Source organism: Triticum aestivum, chromosome 7A (assembly GCF_018294505.1).
Source record: "Triticum aestivum cultivar Chinese Spring chromosome 7A, IWGSC CS RefSeq v2.1, whole genome shotgun sequence".
NCBI lineage: Eukaryota > Viridiplantae > Streptophyta > Magnoliopsida > Poales > Poaceae > Triticum > Triticum aestivum.
Window position 1 is genome coordinate 122770578 of NC_057812.1, and position 12061 is coordinate 122782638.

The 12061-nt window shown below is 42.9% G+C and overlaps 1 protein-coding gene across 1 annotated transcript; it reads left to right on the top strand.

Moving 5' to 3' along the window:
- Positions 1–7620: 7620 nt before the first annotated feature.
- On the top strand, positions 7621–10866 carry LOC123152043 (putative FBD-associated F-box protein At1g61330). Its single transcript, XM_044571650.1, has 4 exons — positions 7621–7737; positions 8942–9917; positions 10058–10207; positions 10317–10866. The coding sequence occupies exons 2-4, from the start codon at positions 8949–8951 to the stop codon at positions 10755–10757; spliced, it is 1560 nt and encodes a 519-aa protein (XP_044427585.1). The 5' UTR covers positions 7621–7737; positions 8942–8948; the 3' UTR covers positions 10758–10866.
- The last annotated feature ends 1195 nt before the right edge of the window (positions 10867–12061 follow it).

The following is a 12061-nucleotide window of genomic DNA, read 5'->3' on the forward strand; positions in this document are numbered from 1 at the left end:
GTGAAACAGTTTTCTGTGATGAACTACTTTCCAGTAAGGGAGCAGGTACAGTTACCTCGTCAAGTTCTACTTTCCTCCCACTCACTTCTTTCGAGAGAAACTCCTTCTCTGGAAAGGATCCATTTTAGCAACGAATGTCTTGCCTTCGGATATGTGATAGAAGGTGTACCCAACAATTTCCTTTGGGTATGAAGACGCACTTCTCCGATTTGGGTTCGAGCTTATCAGGGTGAAACCTTTTTCACATAAGCATCGCAGCCCCAAACTTTAAGAAACAACAGGTTAGGTTTACTGCTAAACCATAGTTCATACAGTGTCGTCTCAACGGATTTAGATGGTGCCCTATTTTAAAACGTGAATGCAGCTGTCTCTAATGCATAACCCCAAAACGATAGTGGTAAAGAGATATCATAGATTGCACCATATCAAATAAAGTGCGGTTACGATGTTCGGACACACCATAACGATGTGGTGTTCCAGGTGGCGTGAGCTGTGAAACTATTCCACATTGTTTTAATTGAAGACCAAACTCGTAACTCAAATATTTGTCTCCGCGATCAGATCGCAGAAACTTTATTTTCTTGTTACGATGATTTTTCCACTTCACTCTGAAATTCTTTGAACCTTTCAACTATTTCAGACTTATGTTTCATCAAGTAGATATACCCATATCTGCTCAAATCATCTTGTGAAGGTCAGAAAACAACGATGCTTGCCACGAGCAACAGCACTCATTGGATCGCATACATCGGTATGTATTATTTCCAACAAGTCAGTAACTCGTTCCATTGTTCCGAAGAACGGAGTTTTAGTCATCTTGCCCAAAAGGCACGGTTCGCAAGCATCAAATGATTCATAACCAAGTGATTCCGAAAATCCATCTTTATGGAGTTTCTTCATGCGCTTTACACCGATATGACCCAAACGGCAGTGCCACAAATAAGTTGCACTATCATTATTAACTTTGCATCTTTTGGCATCAATATTATGAATATGTGTATCACTACGATCGAGATCCAATGAACCATTTTCATTGGGTGTGTAACCATATAAGGTTTTATTCATGTAAATAGAACAACAGTTTATTCTCTTACTTAAATGAATAACCGTATTGCAATAAACATGATCAAATCATATTCATGCTCAACGCAAACACCAAATAACATTTATTTAGGTTCAACACTAATCTCGAAAGAATAGGGAGTGTGCGATGATGATCATATCAATCTTGAAACTACTTTCAACACACATCATCACTTCACCCTTAACTAGTTTCTGTTTATTCTGCAACTCCCGTTTCGAGTTACTACTCTTAGCAACTGAACCAGTACCAAATACCGAGGGGTTGCTATAAACACTAGTAAAGAACACATCAAACACCTGTATATCAAATATACCCTTTTTCACTTTGCCATCCTTCTTATCCACCAAATATTTAGGGTAGTTCCGCTTCCAGTGACCATTTCCTTTGCAGTGTAAGCACTCAGTTTCAGGCTTTGGTTCAGCTTTGGGCTTCTTCGTGGGAGTGACAACTTGCTTGTCAATCTACTTGAAGTTCCCCTTTCTTTCCCTTTGCCCTTTTCTTGAAACTAGTGATCTTGTCAACCATCAACACTTGATGCTCTTTCTTGATTTCTACCTTCGTTGATTTCAACATCACGAAGAGCTCGGGAATCATTTTCATCATCCCTTGCATACTATAGTTCATCACGAAGTTCTACTAACTTGGTGATGGTGACTAGAGAATTCTGTCAATCACTATCTTATCTGGAAGATTAACTCCCACTTGATTCAAGCGATTGAAGTACCCAGACAATCGGAGCACATGCTCACTAGTTGAGCGATTCTCCTCCATCTTTTAGCTATAGAACTTGTTGGAGACTTCATATCTCTCAACTCGGGTATTTGCTTGAAATATTAACTTCAATTCCTGGAACATCTCATATGGTCCATGACGTTCAAAACGTCTTTGAAGTCCCGATTCTAAGCCGTTAAGCATGGTGCACTAAACTATCAAGTAGTCATCATATTGAGCTAGCCAGACGTTCATAACTTCTGCATCTGCTCCTGCAATAGGTCTGTCACCTAGCGGTGCATTAAGGACATAATTCTTCTGTGCAGCAATGAGGATTTAACCTCAGATCACGGATCAAATCCGCAACATTGCTACTAACATTTTTCAACACAATTTTCTCTAGGAACATATCAAAATAAACACAGGGAAGCAACAACGCGAGCTATTGATCTACAACATGATTTGCAAAATACTACCAGGACTAAGTTCATGATAAATTTAAGTTCAATTTAATCATATTACTTAAGAACTCCCACTTAGATAGACATCCCTCTAATCCTCTAAGTGATCACGTGATCCAAATCAACTAAACCATGTCCGATCATCACGTGAGATGGAGTAGTTTCATCGGTGAACATCATTATGTTGATCATATCTACTATATGATTCACGCTCGACCTTTCGGTCTCCGTGTTCCGAGGCCATATCTGCATATGCTACGATCGTCAAGTTTAACCTGAGTATTCTGCGTGTGCAACTGTTTTGCACCCGTTGTATTTGAACGTAGAGCCTATCACACCCGATCATCACGTGGTGTCTCAGCACGAAGAACTTTCGCAACGGTGCATACTCAGGGAGAACACTTCTTGATAATTTAGTGAGAGATCATCTTATAATGCTACCGTCAATCAAAGCAAGATAAGATGCATAAAAAGATAAACATCACATGCAATCAATATAAGTGATATGATATGGCCATCATCATCTTGTGCTTGTGATCTCCATCTCCGAAGCACCGTCATGATCACCATCGTCACCGGCGCGACACCTTGATCTCCATCGTAGCATCGTTGTCGTCTCGCCAATCTTATGCTTCCACGACTATCACTACCGTTTAGTAATAAAGTAAAGCATTACATCGCGATTGCATTGCATACAATAAAGCGACAACCATATGGCTCCTGCCAGTTGCCGATAACTTGGTTACAAAACATGATCATCTCATACAATAAAATTCAGCATCATGCCTTGACCATATCACATCACAACATGCCCTGCAAAAACAAGTTAGACGTCCTCTACTTTGTTGTTGCATGTTTTACGTGGCTGCTACGGGCTTAAGTAAGAACCAATCTCACCTACGCATCAAAACCACAACGATAGTTTGTCAAATAGACTCCGTTTTAACCTTCGCAAGGACCGGGCGTAGCCATACTTGGTTCAACTAAAGTTGGAGAGGCAGTCGCCCGCAAGCCATCTCTGTGCAAAGCACGTCGAGGGAACCGGTCTCGCGTAAGCGTACGCGTAAGGTTGGTCCGGGTCGTCTCGTCCAACAATACCGCCGAACCAAAGTATGACATGCTGGTAGGCAGTATGACTTGTATCGTCCACAACTTACTTGTGTTCTACTCGTGCATATAACATCAACATCAATAACCTAGGCTCTGATACCACTGTTGGGTTTCGTAGTAATTTCAAAATTTTCCTACGCGCACACAGGATCATGTGATGCATAGCAACGAGAGGAGAGTGTTGTCTACGTACCCAACGCAGACCGACTGCGGAAGCGGTGACACGACGTAGAGGAAGTAGTCGTACGTCTTCACAATCCAACCGATCAAGTACCGAAACTACGGCACCTCCGAGTTCGAGCACACGTTCAGCTCGATGACGATCCCCGGACTCCGATCCAGCAAAGTGTCGGGGAAGAGTTCCGTCAGCACGACGGCGTGGTGACGATCTTGATGAACTATAGCAGCAGGGCTTCGCCTAAACTCCGCTACAGTATTATCGAGGAATATGGTGGCAGGGGGCACCGCACACGGCTAAGGAATTGATCACGTGGATCAACTTGTGTCAACTTGTGTGTTTAGAGGTGCCCCTGCCTCCGTATATAAAGGAGTAGAGGGGGGAGGCTGGCCGGCCATAGAGGGAGGCGCAGGAGAGTCCTACTCCCTCTGGGAGTAGGATTCCTCCCCCCAATCCTAGTCCAACTAGGATTCCTCGGAGGGGAAGGGAGAGAGGGGGGCCGGCCACCTTCTCCTAGTCCTAATAGGACTAGGGGAGGGGGAAGAGGCGCAGCCACCTTGGGCTGCCCCTTTCTCCTTTCCACTAAGGCCCATGATGGCCCATATGGCTCCCGGGGGGTTCCGGTAACCCTCCCGGTAACCCGGTAAAATCCCGATTTCACCCGGAACACTTCCGATGTCCAATCATAGGCTTCCAATATATCAATCTTTACGTCTCGACCATTTCGAGACTCCTCGTCATGTCCCCGATCTCATCCGGGACACCGAACTCCTTCGGTACATCAAAACTCATAAACTCATAATATAACTGTCATCGAAACCTTAAGCGTGCGGACCCTACGGGTTCGAGAACAATGTAGACATGACCGAGACACGTCTCTGGTCAATAACCAATAGCGGGACCTGGATGCCCATATTGGCTCCTACATATTCTACGAAGATCTTTATCGGTCAGACCGCATAACAACATACGTTGTTCCCTTTGTCATCGGTATGTTACTTACCCGAGATTCGATCGTCGGTATCCAATACCTAGTTCAATCTCGTTACCGGCAAGTCTCTTTACTCGTTCCGTAATACATCATCTCACAACTAACATATTAGTTGTAATGCTTGCAAGGCTTATGTGATGTGTATTACCGAGAGGGCCCAGAGATACCTCTCCGACAATCGGAGTGACAAATCCTAATCTCGAAATACGCCAACCCAACATCGACCATTGGAGACACCTGTAGTACTCCTTTATAATCACCCAGTTACGTTGTGACGTTTGGTAGTACCCAAAGTGTTCCTCCGGTAAACGGGAGTTGCATAATCTCATAGTCATAGGAACATGTATAAGTCATGAAGAAAGCAATAGCAACATACTAAACGATCGGGTGCTAAGCTAATGGAATGGGTCATGTCAATCAGATCATTCTACTAATGATGTGACCTTGTTAATCAAATAACAACTCATTGTTCATGGTTAGGAAACATAACCATCTTTGATTAACGAGCTAGTCAAGTAGAGGCATACTAGTGACACTCTGTTTGTCTATGTATTCACACATGTATTATGTTTCCGGTAAATACAATTCTAGCATGAATAATAAACATTTATCATGATTATAAGGAAATAAATAATAACTTTATTATTGCCTCTAGGGCATATTTCCTTCAGTAACTACAATCTACGATCTACAAACCCTAGACGTAACCCGGCCCCTAACTCACGTACTCTAGCTCTAACCCTAGCTCCCCTACCAATGTGGGTGGCGGCCACGACAACAGCCGTTTGTGTGGGTGACGGCGATGGCGGGGGCGACGAGGTCGTGCCGGATCCCGGGGCGACGGCGAGGCCGGTAGGGGCGGCGAACATGTTGGCAGGGAACAGGACGGCGGCGCCGAGGGGGGTGGTCAAGAGGACGGCGGGTCTGACGGGGCCGATGAAGAGGACGGCGAGGCAGAGGCGACAACGGCGCCCAGAGCGAGATCCATGGGACAGTTAGGGCGAGTGAAGTGAGGGGGTGACTGGGTGCCCGTGGGGATAAAACGTGTTCGTGCTGCGACGGGCGGCAACTAGCGACCACCACAACTATGTTCTGACAAAATACGACGGCTGGCAAGAATAACTACTGGTGGTTGCTAGAAGTTGCCCGCCACTGCTAGGGCATTTGCCTGTGGCGGGCACTAGGCACTGCACGTCATAGCTGGGTTATGCAGATGAGTCCCGCCCGAGTGAACATACGTGTGGCGGGTGGTCTTTTGTGCCCGCCACAGTTAGTCAGTTTACTGTGGCCGGCAGGTTTTGTTACCTGCCACTGCTAGTTTTCAAAATTAGCTGTGGCGGGTGGCTCATCTCGCCCGTCGCTCATTGAGATTCATCTATAAGGCTTTTCTCAGTATTGGTCTATTCGTCCTGACCGACCTCTTTTTTTTTGCGGAAAGCGACATTCAATTTGGATCAGGCCCAAACCTAGCCAAACGGCCTGTTAATCGGGTCGGCACGATAGCCTGCGTGCCTGGCACGTCATGGGCCGGCATGGCACGAGGCTAAGTGGGTCGTGCCTGGGGCTAAGTGGGTCGTGCCTGGGCTGCTATGCCGGGCACGCATGCCAGCCCTGGCACGGCACGCACAGTGTCACAGCGAGCGAGACGTGCTACATAAATGTGCAAGTGTGCTACTGCCTACTTGCTATGCTGCTACGTGCTGCTTTTAAATTAAAAAAGTATCATGTTAGTACTTTTAAATAAATAAATGTGCAAGTGTAGCGAGCGAAACGTGCATGCATGCATGAAGCCCTGCTGCATCGATGTGCCTCGTGGGCACGCTCTGGCTGCGACGGAAAACCCTACGCGCCGCTGAGAGCGTCAAAACGTCAAAATGTGACAGAACGCACAGGGAATGCCCCGCATCGCTAGCAATGGGCCGGCCCGTTACACCAGAGCTAGCCATCTGGTTTTGGGAACCTCTAGAAGGTTCCCTGAACTGTTTTTCTTTCTTTCTTTTTGACCGTATTTCCTGTTTCTTCTTGGGGGGCTTTTCCTTTTTTGTCTTTTGTTTTACTTTTTTCCGTTTTCCTGTCTCTTTGTCTTCCTTTTCTTCTGTTTTCTGTTTATTTTTTCATTTTTTTGTTTCTTTCGAAATTGTTCAGAAAGATTGAAATTTGTTCGTGTTTCTAAAAAACGTTCCATATGTAAAAAAAATCGTGTTTAAAAAATGTTCGCATTTTCCAAAAATTGTTCGGGCATTTCAGAAAATGTTCTTGTTTTATACAATTTGTTCGGAATGTTTTTGTTCAAATGTTTTCACAATTTTTAGAAAATGTTCTTGTTTTAAAAAATTGTTCATGTTTTCATTATTTCAGGAGTATCAAAAAGTGTTCCAGTTTTAAAAATTGTTCACAAGTTTTTAAAAAATAGTGGTTGGAAATTTTGTTCACAAATTTCAAAATATGTTCACGTTTCCATTTTGAAATTTGTAAAAACGTTCTGGTTTCAAAAAAATTGCTCAAGATTTTCAAAAAATGTTCTTGTTTTTCGAAAATGTTATAGTTTTAAAAAAAATCACAAATTCGGTAAGTGTTTGTGTTTCACAGAACATTCCGTTTTTCTAAAAAAATATTGCTTCCAAAATTCCAAACTAATTCGGATCTGGGCGGCTTGTTTGTTCTTTAAAATCGATGCTAGCAGTTGGATCAGCTGCAATGGGTAGCTCTGTTGGCAGTAACACATCGTCTATAGCAGAGCATCGTGTGTTTGGATCCCCTCTAGCGCATATAATTTTCTAGAAAAACCCTACGCATGGTCTGACGCGGGCCTTTTTTATAAAAAAATCAGGCCATCTCATGCCAGACGTGCCTACCGGCCAGCACGTTTAGCCACGGGCCGTGCCTGTGCCTCGGAGGGCAGCACGCGTGCCGGCCCGGGCACGGCTTGAGTAGTTAGCGTGCCTGGCCGGGCTGTGCAGTGGCTGCCCCGTTTAGCCTAGTCCGGGCCATGCCAGGCTGGACCAGCCCATCTGGCCAGGTTTGATCAGGCCCAACGCGCCTCTATAAGAAGAAAATACCCCTCCGCGACCTAGGTCTGCCATCACCGCCGCCTCCTCCTCAACCCTAACCCCCAAACTCAAACGCGCCGCCGCCCGCTGATGTTCCTGTTCTACCACCGCGCCGCTATTGTCTCAACCCCATCCATAGTATTTCGCCAGTGGTAAGTTTTTCGTCGCCTCCCTGCACCTTCTTGCACACACAAACACTCAAACCCATACTCTGACTTATCCTTTTAATTTATGATTCCCTTTTGTTGCAAACTCGATATGTTATCAAGGAAAATAAGGCAATTTGATGGAGTGGTTGTTCTTATCTGATTATGAGTGATAGTAGGAACTACTATAAATATCTAAGTTTTAGAGGATCTAGAGTTGCTCTAACAATCTAATTTTTTAACTACACATGATGGATTTTGGAACATGAGATCTCCCCAGTTTATCCTTCTCCTCTCATCTTCCTTTTCCGATTCCTCTCCTGAGTCATGGCCGACGTCTAATCTAGATCGGAGAATTTGGGTTTATTTAACTTTTAGAGAATCTCCAGTTGCTGCAGCGATCGAGATTTATTTATCTACACATGATGAATTTGGGAAGAGTGGATCTCGACAGTTCACCCTCCCCCCTTCCTTTTCTGATTCCGCTCTCGAGTCCTGACCAACCTCCAATCTTGATTAGAGGATCTAGATTTATTTATTTAACGAATCCAGAGTTAGATTAACGATATAGATTTATTTAACCGCACACAATATATTTTGTAGCATGGGATCTCCGCAGTTCACCCTTCTCCTCCACCTTAGTTTTCTAATTCCTATTCCCAGTATTAATGATCCTTGAATCTAGATAAGATACAACATGGCTCTATAGCATCCCCTTCCACGAACTAGATATATCATCACCTCCACCTCAACCCCAACACCCAAACTCAGGCGCATCGTCGCACATCATCGTTCCTATTCACCTGTGGCGTTACTGCTATCTTAACCTAGTCAACTTTTATCATTGCTAACTTTTTTTCGTCCAATCACTGTCTAAACCTTACAAAATTCCACAAATTAACTTTGGGCGTGCCGTGCACAATGAGCACACAATCTAGATCTGATGTTCACCGACGTAAACCCATGCTCTTATGTATCATTCTAATTAATGGTTTCATTTTACGGTTCTTGATAGAAGCATAGTCGGTTTATTTATCAAGGAAAATATGACAACTTACTATGTCTATTCTTAATTGGGTATGAGGGATAGTAGAAACTATAAATGGAATGGAATAGGGTAACATTTTGTTGTGATGTTTACATGGGTTCCGGCCTTCCAGGTTCATTTACTTGATATATTCATACTTACCTTGGCATCATTTTCATGTAGAATCAAAATGGGCAGCGATCAAAATGGCACAAGAAAAAGACATAGGCATTCCTATGAATCCTACCGGGGAACAAATTTTAAGAAAACCAGAGCAAAGGTTCAGTTTGCAGACCTTTCTGAGGATCTACTGTCTATGATTCTATCAAAACTGCCATTAAAGGACGCTGTAAGGACTGGCACTCTATCAAGTAAATGGAAAGATAGGTGGAAGATATGCCCCAAACTAAGATTTAATGTTCTCACAGTGTCCAACGATGTGTTTTATGAGCGACAACACACTCAGAAATTCATTAAGACTGTTAATGCAGTCATGCAACAACATCAGGGCACATTTGTTGAAGAGCTCATGATCAAATTTGGATATGACAACAGGCTAGTGAATCATATCAATACTTGGGTTGCTTTTGCTGTATCGGCCCAGACAAAGAGTCTTGCCCTTGATTTACCGCCGGGCGATTTGTTGGTACCGCAAGTGGATCAATACAAATTTCCTTTTAATCTTTTAGATAACAGAAGCATATTTTGGCTTCGTCATCTGCAACTTAGTTTTGCATCATTTGAACTACCTCCTCAATTCAATGGTTTCCCGAATCTAAGAACACTTGACTTGCTCTTGTTACGTGTCACTCGGAAGGATCTTCAAGATTTGCTATCAAATTGCATTAATCTTGAGTGGTTTAGTATGGTTAGATGCCACTTGAATGACGAGCTGACAGTGGTTCGTCCATTGTCAAAGTTATTATACTTGCGTGTTGGGCACTGTAAGATAACAAAGATAGTACTAAATGCGATGAAACTCAAAACTTTCATGTTCTATGGGCGGTTGTATCCTGTTGACCTTGGGGATGTTGCAGACCTAAAACATGCATTTCTTGATTTATATACCCCAATGACTCTTGAATATGCCTTGTCTGTACTTCCCAAAGTGCTTCCAAGTGTTCAAGATCTGACATTGCGTGCATCTTTTGAACTCAAGGTTTGTTATCTTACACTCCACTCTAATATGTAAGTTGGTTTTGCTAGGTTTTTTGGGCAGATGCCCTTGCTTATAGTCAAGCCATGTTGTTGTGCAGTTTACAAGGATTTATGTGACCATTTATATTATCTACTTTTCAGATGCCCTTGTGGATGACAACCCCTTGCAAGTTCTCCAACTTAAAATGTTTAGATTTGAGGTTGGATTTAAATGACAAAGAAGATGGCAATATTTTGTCTTTGGCCTCTTTTTTGAGTGTTTCTCCTTTCGTTGAAAAGTTAGCGATTTATGTGAGTATACTCCTATCTCCTATAGACTTCTCTTTGCTATAAGTATATTGACTCGTGAATCATGAATTATGCCATTGCTTAACATATTTTCTCTCTCAAACTATTGCAGTTTCATGTTTTTGGTTTCCCACATCGTGTTTCAGAGCCAATTAAGAGTGTTCCCCGGTGTCCACATAATCATCTAAAGAACCTACATATTACAGGATTTTCTGGAACAACAACACAACTTGAATTTCTAGTGCATGTTGTTGAAAGTGCCCATGCCCTGGAGATTTTGACGATTAAAGGATCTGACATAGTTGGCCGTCGTGTGGACCATGAATGGATAATAAAATTCCTTTCCTTATTTAGAGAACTAGAGAGAAAATATCTTCATGAAATAATTTCACCAAATGTGAAGCTCTCCATTATCTCTCGGGAATATAGAATGCTCGAACTAGAGAAAGACATGAATTTTCTGGCAGAAATCCGAGCTGCCTCATTGTGTTATGCAGCTCGTCAACGAGGAGGCCAAGATTTGGGTAATCGCATGGATGAAGAACTTGAGTAGTTCGATGTTGGGAGAGTAAAATCTTTGTTGTATTCCAGACTATTATTGTAATGCTCCTTTTTCGAACATCAACCTTATACAGTCCCTTCTTAATAAATGATGAAACGAATCTTTTGCCTCCGTTTCAAAAAAATAATATATATATATACTATAGTATGTTGGTATGCAACTTTTTTTGTAAATTATGTCTAACAATTCGTCATTATTACCTTTTACTCTTTCCATCATCGATGTGTGCATGCAATTATATCATTTGCAAAACATTATATAGTACAACTCTAACAAGTTGTGTGAATGCTTGAAAACTAGGACACAAGCATTCTATGACATCGAGCACAAGCACATTCCAAATCCAAGAAAATGCAAATCAAGGACACCAACTAACTATTGTATGATTCATCAATGTGTACACAGAGGATAAGAAAAAGCTGGTACTGCACAGACGATAAGAAAGAACTGGTTCTTGCACTGACTACTGTGTCATCCGGCATTGACACGGAGTAGTGTGTCATTCTCCATGATCCATGGACATGGGTATCTCACACAAAGTTAATACTTACAAAGGCATTAGGAAATGAAATGGAAAACAGTTAACAAAAAAACAGGGCTTTCTTTATCTTCTCTATGCTAATCAAGATTGATGTATGGTGGACAAGGGTAACAAAATACGTACTTCAAATGAAAATGACTACTTTACACCGCCTCCCCCACTTAAAGTATTCTCTCATCACTTCACTATTCAATTTTTCTATCGCTCAAATCATCTCCACCATTAGGCACAATGACGAGAACATCACGGGTCAAGAGAACATTGAAGTTGCGGTGGATGATTGGAATGATGGGATTCTTGTTACGACACCGATGAGGCCATTCACTTTCAATATGGAGGCACTTGAGCTGCCAAGCTTGGAGCTCTCTCACCTAGAACACCCAGTCACATATGATGAGATTGAAAAGTGGTCAAAGATATGTTGCGGGATAAGGCGCCAGAGCTTGATGGATTTACGGGATGTTTCTAATCATCATGATGGAACATCATCAAGGATGATATTATGAGGGCACTTGAGTATTTATATCATGGCGACATGCATGGTATGGATGCTATCAACAAGGCGCTTGTGTCCCTGCTCATGAAAAAGGACGATGTAGTGGATCTTCGTGACTTTGAGTCGGTGAGCCTTGTTCATGGCACGATCAAGATCTTCGACAAGGTCTTGCCCATGAGCTGACTGGGGATCTTCCCAGGCTAGTGGGCGTGCACCCACTACTACAGGTTGCTGCTAACGCGACACTATGATCAGAGA

Coding starts and splice junctions, on each gene's coding strand:
- LOC123152043 (XM_044571650.1), top strand. CDS start 8,949: ATGGGCAGCGATCAAAATGGCACAAGAAAAAGACATAGGCATTCCTAT. Junction 9,918..10,057: donor GTGCATCTTTTGAACTCAAG/GTTTGTTATCTT, acceptor TCTACTTTTCAG/ATGCCCTTGTGGATGACAAC. Junction 10,208..10,316: donor TTGAAAAGTTAGCGATTTAT/GTGAGTATACTC, acceptor AAACTATTGCAG/TTTCATGTTTTTGGTTTCCC.